The sequence below is a fragment of the Polypterus senegalus genome, chromosome 4, assembly GCF_016835505.1.
Source record: "Polypterus senegalus isolate Bchr_013 chromosome 4, ASM1683550v1, whole genome shotgun sequence".
In the NCBI taxonomy this organism is placed as follows: domain Eukaryota; kingdom Metazoa; phylum Chordata; class Cladistia; order Polypteriformes; family Polypteridae; genus Polypterus; species Polypterus senegalus.
In genome coordinates, this window is record NC_053157.1 from 245125717 (window position 1) to 245144731 (window position 19015).

Consider the following 19015-nt stretch of genomic DNA (forward strand, 5'->3'; position numbering starts at 1 on the left):
GGAATTATTTTTCTTCAGGTTTTCTGTTGACTAAAAGAAATTTAGGTAAGTACCACGTGACAACCCTCTATCTCGCGATGTTTCACTCACTTTTAGGCTCTTTGACTGCCTCCTAACCGCACATGTGTGACATGACCCCCCCTCAGCCCAGACCCATCGGGTCGGGCGACCTGCACCGAGAGGTCGTGGACACGAGAGAGAGCATCTGCGTTGGCCTGTAAGGAACCCTTACGATAAATGACACTGAAACGATAAGGCTGAAGATCTAAAAACCACCTAGTGATGTGAGGGTTAGACTCCCGATGAAGGGACATCCACTGTAAAGCAGCATGATCCATCACCAGAGTAAACTCATGCCCTAATAGGTAGTACCTTAAAGACGTGACAGCCCACTTAATCGCCAAGGCTTCTCACTCCACCGCAGCATACTTGGTCTCCCGGTCCAGCAGTTTCTGGCTAAGGTACATAACAGGGTGTTCAGCACCATCAACGCACTGGCTCAGCACTTTTAAAGGTGCTCGTTTCTTTGTTAAACTAGATAAGGACGTAGCAATTTCTGAGAAATGCGGTACAAAACGGCGATAGTAACCTGCCAATCCCAAAAATGCTTGTACCTGCTGCTTATTTATCGGACGGGGCCAATTCAAAATGGCATCAATTTTAGAACATTGAGGTTTAACAACACCCCCTCCTACTAGGTAGCCTAAATATTTGGCTTCTCTCAACCCAAAGAAACATTTCTTCGGATTAATACGAAGGCCTGCTGACGCTAGCTTGGAGAGTATTGTTTTAACCTGCCATACATGATCCTTCCACGTGCTGGAATAAATGACAACATCATCTAGGTAGGCAGCACTATATGAATTGTGGGGCCATAGCAGTGTGTCTACCAGACGTTGGAAGGTAGCTGGTGCCCCGTGCAAGCCAAAAGGAAGGACCTTGTATTGCCAATGTCTACTGGGTGTACTAAAAGCATTTTTTTCTTTGGCGGAGTCCGCTAAGGGAATTTGCCAATACCCTTTCGTCATGTCAAGAGTAGTTAGGATTTGAGCGTTCCCCAACCGATCAAGTAAATCATCCACCCGCGGCATGGGATACGCATCAAATTTAGAGACCTGATTGAGTCGGCGAAAGTCATTACAGAACCTCCACGACCCATCAGGTTTAGAAACTAAGACATTTGGACTAGACCAAGGGCTATAGCTCTCCTCAATAACCCCCAGTTCTAGCATTCATCTAATTTTCAACTCTACTTCTGCTTTCTTTGCCTCCGGGAGCCTATAAGGTCTCTCTCTGACAATCACTCCAGGGTTAGTAATAATGTCGTGAACAATCAACACAGTACATACAGGTATTTCGTCCACAACTTTGGGGACAGACAAGATAGCCGCCTCGAGATCTTGTCGCTGTTCAGATGTCAATTCGGGGCCAAAATTAAGGTGGGCACATAAAAAGAGAACGAGGCTCATTGGACGAGGGATCAGGTTCCCTGTCCTTCCATGGTTTCAGCAAATTAATATGATACACTCATTCACTCGGTCGACGATTAGGTTGTTTAACCAAATAATCGAGTACTTTTCTCTCCTGAATTTCATAAGAGCCTTGCCAATGTGCTAATAACTTTGAATGAGAAGTTGGGACGAGTACCATCACACGATCACCCGGGACAAATTCCCGAATGGTGGTGTTTCGGTTATAATAACGGGACTGCGCTGCTTGTGCTTTTTCCAAATTTTCTTTTAGAATAGGCCTGATTTTCTCTAGTCTATCGCGTAATTGCGCGATATATTCAAGAATATTTGAAGTAGGGAGGACCTCCTCTTCCCATCCTTCTTTTAGCATATCCAAAAGGAAGGGTTGTCTTCCATATAATAATTCAAAAGGAGAAAAACCAATAGAGGTCTGAGAGACTTCCCGATAAGCAAACAAAACAAGAGGAAGCAACTGATCCCAGTTTCTTCCATCCTCGTTAACTACCTTACGTAACATCTGTTTCAAAGTTTGATTGAAACGCTCCACCAACCCGTCATTTTGGGGGTGATAGACAGACGTTTTCAAATGTTTTATTCGGAGTAATTTGGCTACTTCCCTGAACGTCTCTGAAGTGGAAGGAGTCCCTTGGTCTGTTAAAACCTCTTTGGGGATCCCAACACAAGCGAATATCCCTACTAATTCCCGTGCGATGTTCTTCGTATTAGTTGAGCGCAATGGAACAGCTTTCAGAAAGCGAGTGGCATAATCTACTAGTACCAAAATAAATTTAAAGCCTTTTAACGAGGGTTCCAGTGGTCCTACGAGATCGACTCCGACTCGTTCAAAAGGGATATCAATAAGGGGAATAGGAATGAGAGGAGCTCGAGTCCTTCTTGGAATCTGGCGAAGTTGACACTCTGGACAGGAAGTGCAAAATTGCCGGACCTCCTCATTAATTCCAGGCAAATAGAATCGGAGTTTTATTCTCTCCAACGTTTTTTCGGAGCCTAAGTGGGCTCCTAGAAGGTGAGCATGTGCTAATTCGCCGAAAAGTGCGTGGAATCAACAACAATGATTACACTTCTCCCTCGTGTTCTGCCACTCTATATAATAATTTGTTTTTAAGTACAAAGAACGGCATCGGTGGCATGGGATCCAGGGTTGTATAACCCTCGGTAGATACTACTGCATTCGTAATAAATTTTAAGGAATCATTGTTCTCTTTTAAAAGATGACGGTGTTAATAAGAATTGGGCAGTTAAATCTTGTATTGGGTCCTGTGCGACCTTAAAAGGTGTGGTTTCTGTCGCCACGTTCTCCACGTTAACTGTACTAGTTCCCGCAGAGGTCGATGGGACATCGATTTCTTCACATTGGGTACCCGTATGGGTCCGTACTACTGTGGGACATGGTTTGGAGGCAGTCGGAGCAGTATTCTCCATTACAAAGCCTAAATGTTTCTTAGGTACAGTTACCTTATTACAGCTGGTATTTTTATTCCAGTCTCTACCTAGTATAACTGGAAAAGGGGGATCCGGTAATATGGCCATGGACATGCTCGTTAGGTTATGATTCACCGATATCACACATCTGGCAGGTTTATAATATCAGATATCCCCATGAATACATTTTAGACTAGTTTTTATCTTAGTCCACTGTTGCGGTAAAACGAAACGGGCAGCAACAATGGAAATGTTACTCCCGGAATCAAACATTGCTCTTACCTTCCTGCCATTTATAATAACTGCACCTGTATAGGGCAGAGATAAAGGATTAGTCACTGTGGCACAATACCTTTCTCCCTTTACTAATGAGCAATCCATGGGCTCAATGGAACAGTTGGGGGACAGATGTCCAATCTCCCCACACTTGAAACAGCGGGGAAGACTAGCAAATCTGTCTCGTTTATGGACGGCAGGCTCGGGAGCTTGTCGGGTGGGCTCAGGAGCTGCCCCACGTACCTGTTGGGTTCGGCGTGAGAACCGTTCTGATCGCCGTGATTTACAAGCCGCCCAGTGGCGCCTGTGATTTGTATTAAGGTGTCCATATCCTGGAAATTATGTTTCCGGACTTGCTGGGTGATGTTTTCAGGGAGGGCATGCACAAAAGTCTCACACGCTAAAAGCTCGGCCATCTTGTGTGAATTATTAATGTCGGGCCGTAGCCAGCGACATACTTTTCCCAATGCTTCAAAGCCCTGGGTTCTTATCGGTCTCTCAGGATCGAATTGCCACTCCCTCCATTCTCTCGCCTGCTGTTCCAGGGATACGCCGTAGTGCTTGAACAACTCCGCTTTTAGAGCATCATAATTAGCGGCCTGCTCCTCAGTTAGATCATAATAGGCTCTCTGCGTCGTTCCCTTCGGGTAGGGAGCCAGTTGGTACGCCCATTCCGACCTCGGCCATGCGTTCCGCTTAGCGGTACGCTCAAAAATCAAAAAATATGTTTCGATGTCATCTGTCTCCGTCAATGTAGTTAATGCAATAGGCGGTGACCGAGCGACCTCCGTCCGTACTCCTGCATAAGCACGAGCGTTGGCTTCTGCTATTTGGGTCCTCATCTCGCCTATCTGTAATTTTAAAGTCTGTAGATCGCCCATGATAGTGTTTAGGACGGTGTTCAGGTCCTGTTCCTCCGACATCTTGAAAACAGACGAAAAACAATCCTAGCCGACTACGCCAATTGTGGAGATTATTCTGGTCCAAATAACTCTTCACAAAACAAAACAAAGTTTTGGGGATTGTCCCCATATATTGTCGTCCAGACAAATAAAGAAATAAATGATTCAGAGTCTTAAATCAAAACAGTGAACACTTTACTTCAACAAAAATGGCGGATTTATAGAGAAAAGGATAATGGGACAGGAAATGGTTGGCATGAAGTGACATTGTAACAGGAACTGGAACCAACATCATAATGATGAGACGGAAGTGAGGTGGTTTGATGGAGCCAGAGGTGGCGTCATCATGGTTGGCCGGAAATGACGTCATTGCGGCCATTTTGGATCCCGGAAGTGGAGGAATTATTTTTCTTCAGGTTTTCTGTTGACCAAAAGAGATTTAGGTAAGTACCACGTGACAACCCTCTATCTCGCGATGTTTCATTCACCTTTAGGCTCTTTGACTGCCTCCTAATCGCACATGTGTGACATAGTTTAGTCAGATTGTGTTTTACTATGAATTGTGACTTAGATGAAGATCAGAGAACATTTCAGTAGAAATCAAATCCATTGAAATATAAAGGGGCCACTTACTTTTTCTTGCTAAAGTACATAAATTAAAGGCTGGGACACCAATAACTGCTGTGTCTCCTGAATGTCACTTTTTTGGACAAACATGTGGACCTGCTGGAGCAGCACAAATGAAAGGCTTCATAAAGGCCTCAGCATAAAAAGCTATAGACAGACATGTGTATGAGTGACAAAGGTCTCTAGACTGCTGTCCTCTCACCAGACATTTTTTTCCCTTCAATTAGTCACTCAAGGGGTTTGTCACCTCTGAATAAATTGTCTGTGAATATCTGAAGATGGGGACTCACTGGTCACTCAGGTATCGGTCATACTGATGGAGTTTGGTGTTTTACTGAGGCACTTGTTATCATATTAGACATTAAACTGCACCTCCTCCTTCCTGCTCTCAGGTTTTCCAAAGTCACCCAAGCATAAGGAGTTGAGTCAGATGACTAACTTCACCATCACTGTCAACATTTAAAGTACCAATCACATTTGACACCTGTGAACACTTTTATCTAACCCTAATTCACAATTCCCTTAGGACCCCTGAATATGCTGCATGTCACCTGACGTCGGTCTGCTTAAACAGGCAGATTAAGGTCCAAGTTGACCGCCTGTATTACAGGCCTAAGCAGCAGGTGGAGGCTGTAAGTTCTAAATCTGTCATCTTCTTGGAGCCTGACGGGGGTCAAAAGGAAATGGGGAAAGTAGAGAAGGAGTGAGGGGTGATAGTGAGAGAAGAGAGTGTCAGGGGAAGAAAGGGCAAGATGAACAAACTAAATGAGCTGAGTGAGTCTTGTGAGTGTGCTGCTTGTGGGTCTGTGCTGTTGTAACATAATTTGATAAATAAAGAATTGAGATTTGTTCATCGTTTCTGATGTTTTCTTTGACTTGGCACACTTTGATAGCCGTCCTCTGATCACAGAGTATATTCCTTGTTGATCAAATCTGTGTGCTAATGTGTGACTGATGTCTAAATCTTTAATTATTCAGTCATCAGACAGGCCATCACGTGATGAGCTCTTCACTGCTGACCTAAACTCTGTTGTCCTCTTCTCTCTCTCTCATCATTTCACTTCAGCCATTGTGTCAGTTCTCATTGTCTAACCTCTTAAAGCCATTGGTCTCTATGGTCACTCACATGCATATCACATTTGCACATTGGCAGTGATTCAGGTCAGAATCTTGTTTTAAAGTTGATGAGCACATTCTACACGTTCTCAGTCACTTTGGGTCTGTTGCCCTCACAGCTCTGCTGTATTCCTTGTCCTCATTTCAATGACACTCCTGTCACAACCTGATGTCTGGTGTGCTGCAGTTCCCTTTAATTATAAATGGTATAATTATGAAAGTCTATGTCATCTCACAAAGTAATTTCAACTTCAAGTTCAAGTTTCTTTATTGTCATCCCATCCAAATACATCATACAAGTTGAAATGTAATTGGGTGTCTTTAGGAGCACCATACAAATATACAACATATAGTGCAACAAGACAATGTACACCACTTAGTGCAAATACAACATGCAGTGTAAACAGACAAGACAGTGTGCAGTAAGGTGACACGACAACAGTAGGACAACATCCAGCAGATCAGTTCTAACAGGATCAGTAACAGATTAACAGCAGAGGCGACATTACTGTGTTAAAAAGTGAAATCCAAACAGACGACTAATGTACATCAAAAATTTTTTAAGTGTTTATCACTCATAAAGTGCAATGTGTACATTTGATTTACAAAGTTTTCAAATGTGCAAATCGTGTAAAGGTCACAGTTCAGAGTTCAACATCGAGTAGTGGGTATATGCTCAGGCATTAAGGAGTCGGACAGCATGGGGGGAAGAAACTCTCACACAGTCTGGATGATCTGACTCGGATACTGCAATACCATCTTCTAGATGTCAGGAGATCAAAGAACCCATATTATGGGTGTGAGAGGTCAGTCACAATGCCGGACGCCTTGCTGAGGTTGTGTGTGCTGTAGGTGTCTTGTATGGAGGGGAGAGATACACCAATGAAGTCCATCCTCAACTGTCTTAGCAGTCCTCTGTAGCAAAGTGGCTTATGTTTGGTCAATGAAAAGATGGCGCTATATAATAAGGACTGATTGACAAGGCTGTGGATAGGATGAGAAATAAGCCATTAGTGGAGTGCAGGGTCATGAGGATATCTGGAAGACTACATGAAAGACAGCAAACAACTGAGAAAAGGAGGCCTGTACTTGGTAGGGTCCACTAACACACACGCACACACATGCACTTACATACACACACACCCTCACACATGGATGCCATCTGGGCCTTACAGTGTGCCAATATATAAACAGGGTCATACTTTTTTAATTCTTGTGTTTATAGTCAGTCAGTCATTCTCCAATCCGCTATATCCTAACCTAGTGTCACGGGGAGCCAATCCCAGGTAACACAGGGCGCAAGGCAGGTGTTTATAATAAATTTTAAATTGGCCCGAGTGTGTGTGTGTATGAATTTATTCACCTTGTGATGGACTGGTACCCTGTCCAGGGATTGTTCCTGCCTTTCCCCAATGGTTACTGAGGTAGGCTCCAGTTTCCTGATGGCCCTGCATTGTGTAAGCAGGTTGGAAAATGAATGGATGGCTGGATGGATGGCAGGATGGATGGATGGATTATTCTGTTTCTTAAAATGAGAGGCTTTGCTTACCCTGGTGGAAGTCTAACAGCTGGGAACACCAACTACAGAGAAAGGTAAAGAAAATAAAGTGTGAGCTTTACTGATAATAAAATGAATTACTGGCATTGACAAAAGGCACAACTGGTTATGAGTTATTTGACAGTTTAACATCAATCAATTGCTTCTTCTCCTCCTAATATTAGAAGAGAACTTACTATGGGATGGACATTTTGATTAATAAAGAGCACCAGGATAAGCAGAATTAATCCTCAGTTTAACAGCTCACTGTCTCGGTCAGCTGAGGACTGCCAGGCTATCACATTACAAATCTGTTTATGGTGATTTATGTGTTGTGTTTAATTTGAATTTTATTCAATTTGTAAATGTGCACTGAGCTCTGAGTCTGTCTAATCTGGACTGCAGTGTGTAATAAATAAATAAGAAATACTGACGTGAATTAAACTTTAGCAGACCCCTTGTGACAGGTCATCTCTTCTGTCACTTGGTTTTCTTCATTTTCTTAGCTCCTGTCCCACATTAACTGTTCACCCTCAGTGTCTCCTCTGATGTTCTCTCTATGAACTCTCAGCTTTCTCTTTAAATCTCCTCCTCTTCCTCCTCACTGACCACAAACTTTCACTTTCGTTTCTTCACAAGTCATTTCCTTGTTTGCCTGACTGATTCTCTCTGCCTGCCTCTCCTGAAGCTGAAGCCCAGCTGTTTGTTTCACAGGACGAGTTTACCTGTTCTGTGTGTCTGGATACCCTGACTGACCCTGTGTCACTGCATTGTGGTCACAGTTTCTGTCTGAAGTGCTTAACTAACTACTGGGATCAGAGCCAAGTGTGCAGATGTCCTCAGTGTAGACACGTCTTCATCCTGAGGCCTGAACTGAAGAGAAACACTCTGCTGAATGAAGTCATCAGGAAATTAAAGAAGATGGCACTCAGTCCTCCACAGTCTCAGAATTATGCCGGCCCTGGAGACGTGGAGTGTGACTTCTGTACTGGGAAGAAGTTCAGAGCAGTGAAGTCCTGTCTGACCTGCATGGCCTCCTACTGTCAGACTCACCTGCAGTCTCACTTTGAAATAGCAGCCTGGAAGGGACACAAGCTGGTTGATCCTGATAGAAATCTGAAGGAGAAACTCTGTGAGAAACATCAGAAAAATCTGGAGATGTTTTGTGAAACTGATGAGATGTGTATCTGCTGGATGTGTGCGGTGACTGAATATGATGATCACGAAAAGGTCGACCTGAAGATGGAAAGAGAAGGAAAACAGGTGAGTGGAGTTTAGTGTTTAATGGAAGCCCAATAATAACAGGAGTTAAGTGATACGTAAATGTAGTTTGTCAGAGAAATCTATTCCTTTATGTTGAGGAGTCTCAGTTTGCTTGTATAGGACAGCAGGGAGCTGGAGCCTATCCTGGTGAGACTGCGTGGAAGACAATGAAACAGTCCAGGATGAGATACACAGTGTGATCCATGGACAGTCGAGTGAGCTGAGTGCTCTCATTAAACTGAGCGGAGGTTCTTTGTGTTCTGATCACTTGTGTCTCGAGTACCTCAGGCTTCTCTAATTTCAGAGATTTTATCCTTCTTGGGAACTGAAATAATAATGGCTACCTTAAAGCAGTCCGGAACTTTACCCAGTGTCAGAGAATATTTAATAAGTCAGTAAAGACAGAGGCTTACTGGTCTAAGAGTACCAGGTGGGACTCCACAGGGCCTGCTGCTTTCTGATATTCCATTTCCTAAAAAGGTTTTTGTACCTCCAGGATGGGGTGGAGAGGAATGACTGGGGGAGGGAAGCTGAAGAAAGTTAATCGGGCTTCAGTGAAGGGGGTCTGAGGGGGATGACACTGAAATGGTTGTGAGAGGGCAGGGGCCCATGTCCTTGTCAACCCAGCAATAAAACTCATTCATCTGATTAGCTATAATGGAGGAGGACGAGGCCTATGAGCTCTTCTGCCTGGGATTTGTAAGTTTTTTCCAGAGAACTCCACACTGCCTGCCTATTACTGCTAAAGTTCTCCAGCTGATCTTTAAAAGTGGCTTTTGTAGCTCTCTGAACTTTATTAAACTGCCACTTTGCAGATTTATATTCATCCCTGTTTTCAGACTTGTGTGCCTGAGCCTTAGTAGCTCGGAGAACCCTCAGCTCCTTGGTGAACCGCAGCTTGTCGTTGTTGTATCTCACAATGGAATTCTTACAGAGACACACATCTTCGCAGCAGGACGTAAGACGTAAGATCTCTTCTGCTTACACCAGCCATCCATGCCTTTCCAGTCCATGGAGCCTAAACAGTCCATCAGCCTTCCAACAGCCTCATGAGTCCATCTGTGGCTAGCAGTCCTGGTGGTCTTTGATGCATCCAGTTATTGTTTATAGCTGGTGTGATCCCCGGGTGCGTACCCCGACGCAAACAGAAAGGACACAGGTTCAGCACAAAACACACACTCTTATTTACAGTCAGTTAGCTTTCTCTGCTCCCCACAGCATAACACAGTACAGTAAAGCACCACCACAGTCCCTTTGCCACCCCTTCAGTCCTCCACACAGGCTTTGTCCTTTTCCTCCCGACTCTGACAGTTGGATTCTGTCCACTGGCCCCTTTTTATAGGCCACCCAGAAGGGCTCCAGGTGCCCAACGAGCTTCCTCTGGCAGCAATTCCAGGTGTGGTGGAAGAGCTGCCAAATAGGGTCCCTCAAATGTCCGTGTCTGGCCAGAAACAAAGGGGGCTGCCTTCAGTCGGTCTGGAGGAGAATCTCTCCTGGAAGTACTCTCTCCCCTGGGCCTTTCATAATGGTAAGGGCCCCAACCATTCTCCACACTGGGAACAAATCATGGCATGGTCAGAGTGGGCAAGAGGTGCACCGGAAAAATGGTAAAATGACCCTTTATTGTTGTTGTAAAAGTAATACAATGTTCTGCCCTCACATGTGGGTCAATTGATCAGTTGGTGGTATCTGGGCATATCGTCTTCATGTTACTGTGGTTAAAATCTCCCATAATGAAAATGAAAGAACTGGGGAACTGATTTTCCAAATGATGAATGTTATTAGCTAGCAACTGTTCTGCCAATTGAGTATTCTCTTCAGGAGGAATGTAAATACCAACCAGTATAACAGAAGGAAATTCCCAGGGTAGATAGAATGGCTTTAATGACAAGAGCTTCAATATCAGCAGAGGAAAAAGAAAGAATTTCAGACACATCCCAGCATCAGCCGTTGTTAATAAACAGGCACACGGTGCCACCTCGAGATATGTCATAAAGTCCACTGCTATGGTCCACTCTGAATAACTGATATCCTGCCATTAGGACACCGTTGTCAAACATCTGAAAGGCAGATTGTTGAGAGTGAAGCAGAAAAACCTCTGCATCTCCAGCACACCTAAACGCCAGCCTGCGTACCGCAGCACCACCTGGTGAAGTGGGATTGATAGGCGACATTCGTGTAGGCAGACTGGGACAACTTCTGTGGTAAATCTCCATCATCACAAAAAAACGGAGGACAAAAATCAGATGGAACTAAGGCCTGTATGTTCAAAAGCTCTTCACAAGTAAAAGTAATTGTTGGAGTCAACAAACAACACAAACCAACCACTCAATACACACAGAGAATGAGCGCACCAGAAAAACGTGGCAGCCCAATCAGCGCCCAATATGTCAGGAGTTTGATTCTGTTGTCAGGTGTCCCTCCTGTGTTGCTTTAGTGGCCATTCAAACTACGAGGTGAGGCCCCCGTCATCGTTCATTTCTCACCATTCATTACGTTATTCTCTGGTATTTGGTTTTCTGTCTCTTTTTTTTTGTTCTTATTTCACTTCTTCCAGTTTCCACGTCACACATTGTTATTGTGATTGTGATGTTTACTGCTTATGAACAGGTGTTTAGTTCTCGTTACCTCTTATTTTATTCTTTATTCTATTTCATTTATTTAGAAAATTAGTGGTCATTGCCCTGAAGAAAAAGTTGTTGTGCCCTTGAAACGCGTTGGTATTTTTAAAGCATTTGATGTCTGAATTCAGTTAGCTTAATAAAAATGATAAAGCCGTAAAGTGAGTGGACTGATCTGCCCAATGTGACTCACCCGATACGTGCAGGTGGCCATCTGTCACATCTTCATCAGTGTCCTTCAGCCCAGAGTCTGACGGCGTTTCTTATTATGTTAAGACTTGTGTTTGTCTTCTGCAGTCTTATTTCAGCTTCTTGTCTGACTGAATAAACACCCAGACGATTACTGCTTTATATAATTTAAGATTTGTGATGTCTGTTCATGCCCTGCGGTGGGCTGGCACCCTGCCCGGGGTTTGTTTCCTGCCTTGCGCCCTGTGTTGGCTGGGATTGGCTCCAGGAGACGCCCCTGACACTGTAGTTAGGATATAGTGGGTTGGATAATGGATGGATGGATGGAGGTTTCTCTTCATGAATGTGTAACCCAACTTTAACTTCTCAAACCCCTTGTGAATGATTGACCCCCTAAACATCAGTGCCCTGTGTTCCAATGTAACCCGTGGGGGGAGCTGCAGCTGCCATCTGATCTAAAAATCACCCTGATGCCCCAAGGCCCTGTGCCTCTCCATGTTAAACCAAATTTGTGTCTCATGTTAAACTCTCTGACCTCTCCAGTCTTCCCACGAGTTGCTTGTGTCACAGACAGCACTTCTGATAAGACCTCCTCTGCTCCTAATCTTAGCTCCACTGTCTTTATACATTTCTGACACAATTGCCAGCCTGTTCTTACTTTTGTCACTTATTGTGACATTGACAATGACAACTGGATCTGCACCTCTCTGTAAAATAGCCAAGCCACATGCCAAACAAGCCATAAAGCATCCCACCAGGTAGAAACTTGTTTTCTCATTTCATTATTGAAATCTGAGCTTTTTTTACTTTCATTTTCCTTCTTATTTGTAGAATTTAATTTGTAAATGTTGTCCAGTTTCTCTGAGGAGCGATCATACACTAATACTGCGCGGTTCTGCACCCACCAGCGTCAATTATATCTTCTTTGTCTTTCACATCATTTTCTGCCACACTGACTGCCCTCATGTCCTCCCTCATAACATCCATAAATCTTCTCTTTGGCCTTCCTCTTTTCCTCTTCCCTGGCAGTTCCATTCTCATCATTATTTCCGTAATATACCCCTCATCTCTCCTCTGCTCAAACCATCTCAATCTCGCCTCTCTCACTTGGTCATCAATCTGTCATATCTGTGTTGTCCCCTGATATACTCGTTCCTAATCCTGGATACCCTCATTACTCCAAGTGACAACTGTAGCATCCTCTGCCACTTCAAGCTCTGTCTGCTGTCTTCTGGTCTCACCAGCATCTTGTAGACCTTCCCTTTCACTCTTGCAGATAATCTTTTGTCACAAATCTCTCCTGACACTCTTCTTCACCCAGCCCACCATGCCTACACTCTCTTCTTCAACTCTCTGCCACTTTCTCCGTTTGTTTGGATTGTTGAAGTATTTAAAATGTCTTACCTTCACCTCATCTGCTCCTTGCTCTCGCACACTTCAGCTATAATCCACCCATTATCCAACCTGCTATATCCCAACTACAGGGTCATTGGGGTCTGCTGGAGCCTATCCCAGCTAACACAGGGCGCAAGGAAGGAAACAAACCCCCAGCAGGGCGCCAGCCCGTGGCATTTAGCTATAATGTTTTCTTTAAATATTACCATCAGTTTTTCATTTGTTTTATGGTCAGATTTATCTGAGCTCATTAAAATCTTCTTCAGATTTTAATTTTTGCTGAACTCCTCAGACTCAGTTGTATCTTCTCGGACTCAGTTATCTCACTTGACTTCATAAACTGGCCAAACACTTGACAAAGTTCTCACAAGTCTGAACTCCACAATGGCCTTGTAGATATGACACTTGCAGCCGTTATGTGTCCAGGTTCTCCTGGGTCTACAAGCATTTCTTCATCCTGCACAGTCCAGTGTTTTGATGAGTGAACGTCTGATATCCTGGTCCTCAGTCCGATGTCATCTAAAGCAGGCATGTCAAACATATGGCCCCCCGGGCCGCATGCGGCTCGCATGACAGATCCTAGTTAGCACTGAACTTGTACAAAATGATTACTATCATTTGTGATTGAATCATTCTGCATCTTTAGCGTTACTTATTGACTTTTCTTACTTCTGCCTTCTGACAAAAGCGTGTTTTCTCATGGCATTACGGTACCGAAAACGTCATCTGCTAGTATAGCCACGAGCCTTGACCAAAGTTAATGAGCCGCGACGTCACAACTGAAGTGCTAGGCTGCAGCAGGGGCGGCCTTAGGCATGTGCAAACTGTGCAGCTGCACAGGGCCACCACGCCAATATATATTGAATTGAAAACATAAAGAGAAAATAACGACATAGCTGACGGCAATGTAGCCAAAAAACATTGTGTTTCTTGTTAATTAGTACGCTGTATTTACTAATGTCGCTAGAGTCGGAGCAGTAAGCTATATGTAGTATTATAACGTTCTGCCGTAATGAGAATATCAGGGGCCGCCACTTGGTGTTCAAGTTACGGACACGCGTATATAGAAGCGTGTCATGAGTATGAGGCGGCTATGCAGTGTCCGCAACAGATGTGGCCATCCACCATGCATAAGATACCATATTGACATTTGTGGGCAAAGGGGCCACCGATTCTTCCTCTGCCCAGGGCTTCCACGAGCCTAGAGCCGCCCCTGCTAGGCTACACTACTGGCCGGGCTGCTGAGACTGGCCACTGGGCAGAACTGACCATCACGAGTTGTAATAGCTCACATATTTTCACATTTTTTTGCTCTAGTTTTATGTAATTTTGTGCTAGTATTGTAACGAACAGTTAGTGCAGACTACAGCTGAAGATCTAAAGTGGACGCGAGAAGTTGGTGAGTTGTTAACATATTTTTGTGATTTTGAGTTTGTAAAATATGTCTGGGGGCTTTTTGCATATCGGCTTATTTTACAATATAAACTTTGAAGTAAACTTAGTAAAGTAAAATTAGATTTTTGGAGGATTTGTTTTCCAACTTGAATTACTGAGCAATGAATTCAGTGAGCATTTTCGTGATTTCATTTCCCACGAACAGGACTTTGCGCTGTTCTCTTCCAACTTTGAGAATGCGCCTGAGAATATCCAAATGGAGTTGATTGAACTGCAGTCAGATTCTATTCTGAAGGAAAAATACAACAAAGTTGGTGTGCCAGGCTTGTATGCTTACCTACCACCCCCGTATGTGCAGATCCTTAAGTTGGCATTGAGAGTACTGTCTATGTTCAGAAGCACTTACCTTTATGAACAATTGTTCTCATTAATGAAAGCTACCAAAACCCCACATCGCTCAAGACTTACTGTCGAGCCCCTTCATCCTTCATAAAAGTTGCAGCTGCACAAGATTTCAAGCCTGATATTGACGAACTGGTTACTAACAAGAGACGCCAAGTGTTGGGACAAAAGCAATAAATCTCACACTGTAAGACTCCTATATAAGCAATGAATATAATATAATAATATAAGGACCTAGCTAAGAGGCTAAGACTCTAATTGTACGCTGTTGTACGGAGAGTGTATGGAAATAAATTGCTTTTCTTTAAACTTTAAGTGTTCCATTTTTTAAAGTTTTCAGTATTGGAAAGAAAGCTACAGTAACTTTGTATAATAGTATTTGTTACAGTGCGACCCGCTAACTCACGTGTGGCAGTTGAAGCGGCCCACCAATGGTAGTGAGTTTGACATGCCTGCTTTAAACATCAAGGACTGACTCGTATACCAGTGAGCCTTCAGACTGTCTTCTTTATTTGCCTTCAAGCCCAAAGTCCATCTTGAATTAAACCGTTTAACTAAAGCTTTCTTTCAAATCTTTTGTATTATTATACTTATTTTATCAAATCTCTTTGTGTCACCAACTGTAACATTATGAAGACAAGTGTGACAGAAACAGTAAGTTGTGTCATGGAATGTAAAACAAATGTGTTGTACAAATGTATTTACTCAGAATGACACCAAAAGTGAAGTGAATTCTGATGAGACCCCCATGTGTCCTTTTGTGTGTCCAAACAGAAACATCTGGGGGTGACACTAAATGCAATTAGGAGGAGACTTGCGAAGAAAGAGAAGAAAATGAAGGAGACAAGGAGGGCAATAGAACAGATAAAGATGAGTAGAATTAAGATAATACTTCATATGAAAGAGACGATAAAAGTAAAAGGATTTCAGAGTTTCTGGTAATGACATTTATTGTGTTTTTCATGGAATTTCACTGCTGACAGCATTTCATGTTTTAGTCATTAGACTTTCAGATGCTAACATCTTAACATCCTCAGGTTTCTCATTCCACCACTTAAAGGTGACTTAACTCCCCCTGACAATAACCCATAAAGAAGACTGTCACTGATGTTCTGATGCTCAGATGTGCATTAAGCCTTCTAATCTATTTAACCCCATGTGTACTGGTGTGTGGGGAGCACAGATGGAAATCCTGAGGTGACAACTTGGTCAGTTCTGCTTCTTAGCTTTGAACCCAACTCTTTGCCCTGCAGAACTGGCAGTCTGATCTCCATATTTTGATTGTACAATGACAAATAGACAAGCTTGATAATGACATTTGGATCCTTCACTGCTCTGGCCAGGAGCCTATCCAGCTTTCCACAAAGGTTTTCTATCTGTGTACCCAGAAGGCAACACAGCATGTGACACTCTCTGTATCTGGACCAAAAATTCATCTCAATTCCCATAATACCTGAATCCCTGACTAGGACTACTTTTAGAGCTCCTCATCCTTGCCTACTGTCTCAGAGATATCTGTCACTGTGTAGCTCTGCAAGATCCTGAAAACAGCTGAACAACCCCAGCTTTGGGGTTGATGATCCTGGACTCTTTGCACCTCATACCCTACACTTACATCTGAATGTGACCCACCAGCACACTAACTTTCACCCCAAAGTCTCTTGGGTGAGCCCTTCAAATATAAGTAACAGTGGCAGTTATTACTAATAATGAAAAGTTAAATAAAGGAAATAGAAATGCAGCAACCTGGAATATAAAGACTCAGAACTCTCAGTTGGATGAAGGTTAATAAGCAAAGACACAAATGTAATGTAGTTAAATTACAACAGATCAGCTTTTCTCTACAATACCAATTCTTCTCCTTCTTACTTCTCAGCTCTCAATCCCAGGATGACCAGGAGAGGCTCTTTTAAAGACACACCTCTGTAACACTACCAGAGTCTTCACAGGACAATAGAGCTCTCATAGATCATACAGATCCTCTTATTAAGGCAGCACATTCCATACGGTCTTTCAGGTGCCTCTAGAATATGCTGCTACCCAGAGTACCAAGGGTCTGCTACGGCCCTCATCCCAATTCAAATTATCCATCACTACATCAGAATACCAACAAAAGTTTATTAGAACTACTTTTTTTTTTATTTGGTGACTCAATTTTATATTTTTATCCTATCCAACCAGATCTCTGCGGAAAGAGTGATGGCGGAACATGAGAAGAGCTTCACTGATCTGATACGGAGCATTGAGGAAGCCCACAAGAAACTGACTGAGAAGATCAGAGAACAAGAAAATAGAGAAATGGAGAAGGTTGAAGGAGTCATGGAGCAACTGGAGAAGGAGATTGAGGAGCTGAAGAGGAGAGAAGCTGAGCTGAAAGAGTTTTCAGAGACTAAGGACCATCTCCACTTCCTGCAGGTGAGAGTGACACTTCACAGGGAGTCTTATTGGACTGGGGTGTGTGGGACCTGTGAACATTTAAAGTCAAATTCAATGAATCAAAGGAGTTTTTACAAATGATAAGAACAGGCCGTTCAGCCCATTTTCACATTTGCCTAATATTTCCTCAATTTATGCAAAACACTCAAAGTTCCTGCCTTTATCTATGGCCTTCAAATAACATCCAATGGCCGCCTGACAAACTCCCACCTCAATTTTACTGCACTGATCAATGTAACTCTTGTATGACCTTTTAAATATGAACATTGGAAATATCCACCAGCAGTTGACTTCTCTTGGCTGTGATAACTCCAGTTCTCACGAACTCTTGTGTGAATCCCTACAACCTAAATATTATCATTGAATCTCAAATTTACCTTTCCTTTAAAAAACACTTGGAAAACTGTTGCCATGCAGGTTCACTCTCACCTTACTGACAATCATTTGTTTGAACAATTTCAGTGTGGCTTTCGTCCATTTCACAGTACAGAGACAGCCCTGCACTACAAAAACTTTTTTCTTAACAAGTAAAAATTTCTTATTTTAAGGTAATATATCTAATATTTTGCCCCAAGAGATTAAATATCTCATGTTGCAATGATACTTGCTAGATTATTTTTCTCAATTCAAGAGAACTGGTCTTACGCTATCTGACTTAGATATAAAAGTGTAAATCCAAGACAATTTCAACTTAAAAAAAGCACAACTGTGAGAGAAAAGCCTGTTATCAACTACAGCGATGAGCAGAGCAGGACATGTAGTCTTATTTCAAGAACCAAAACTTTCTAGGTTTGTCTTGTTTTAAGATATGAATAAGACACAACCCCGAGACTTAAATTAAACTCTTTTTATTCCAGAAAGGTTTTAGAATACAACCTTGATTGTGTTAACAACTACGACATTTCAGATGAACACTTAACGCCTAATTCAGAGGCCTTTCTCTATAACTAGTATGATTTAATAGCTGGATTCCCTGCAAAGGGTAGTACTTTATTATATTTAAATGGTAACATTTTTCTTCAAATCAAAATAGTTTCCACATTTTAAAATAAATGACTCTTGTATAAAAAATGTGTCTGGTGGCTTGATGCAAGAGTTTTTTCACTGTGTCAAATAAATGGCTTAATCCAAACAGTGTTGCTGGAATTTATTAACATAAAAAGAAAAGTTCAAGAATTTAGGCATCTTTAATTAAAAGTTTTATATAGTTCAATGATATTCCCATGATAGTACTTCACCAGAATATATATTTTGTTTTTCAGTCATATAGACAGACTCACAGGAATTAAAATTAACCAGCTTCATCGCTTCAACAAAACGGGTGGATTTATCCAGGTTAGGGGTTTTAATTTCAAATGACAAAACATATCAGCATCATGAACTTGAAACTCCAAACAATATAATGTGTAGTGTTGATATGGCTCAAAAGTCGTTTTAAACTCAAAGCCACAAACGAGCAGCAAATAAAACAACGGCAAATCATCTTTGGTGTTTAAACAGGAAAAAGCACGAGTGCTGAGCGACTGTAGCTGTTCAGGATCATTCCATTATTTTAGGAAAAAAAAAAAAAAATATATATATATATATATCAATGACATTGTTGAGTACGGAAACGTTCCGTAGTTGAGCATATGAAAAGCTAACGGTATAATTACAGTTTCCTTGCAGTGTCCAATTGTTTTTTTTTGTTTTTTTTTTATCTCTCTCTCTCCCAATATAATATCCAGCGCTGTTTTTGACCTCTTCTTCGTCATGTAATGGAACAGACCTTTCTTTGAGCATGCGTAAACGCGTTCCCTGTGAAGCGTCCTTAGCTTTCCTGAGCATCAGATGTTACATTTTGAAACGTTTTCACCGTAAGGTTATTAACAACGTTACATAGATAGCTAAAATACTGCTTTGCTCTTCGCAGCTCATAAGTAACATATTTACGCATATAAA

The 19015-nt window shown here is 42.4% G+C and overlaps 2 protein-coding genes across 3 annotated transcripts in view; both read left to right on the top strand.

The window, feature by feature from the left end:
• Positions 1-8036: 8036 nt before the first annotated feature.
• On the top strand, positions 8037-18341 carry LOC120528984 (E3 ubiquitin/ISG15 ligase TRIM25-like; the record flags this gene model as incomplete). The annotated part of the gene is made up of 2 exons (XM_039753050.1): positions 8037-8636; positions 15413-18341. Coding segments are annotated over 2 exons (768 nt in total), but the record flags the coding sequence as incomplete, so codon positions are not given.
• Positions 17009-19015, top strand: part of LOC120528401 (tripartite motif-containing protein 16-like) — a 45503-nt gene continuing 43496 nt past the window's right edge. Inside the window, exon 1 of one of the 2 annotated variants that reach the window (XM_039752557.1) lies at positions 17009-17053. The gene's annotated coding sequence lies outside the window, so the exon portion shown is untranslated. The remainder of the gene's footprint in view (positions 17054-19015) is intronic. The other variant, XM_039752558.1, reaches the window with a different exon arrangement.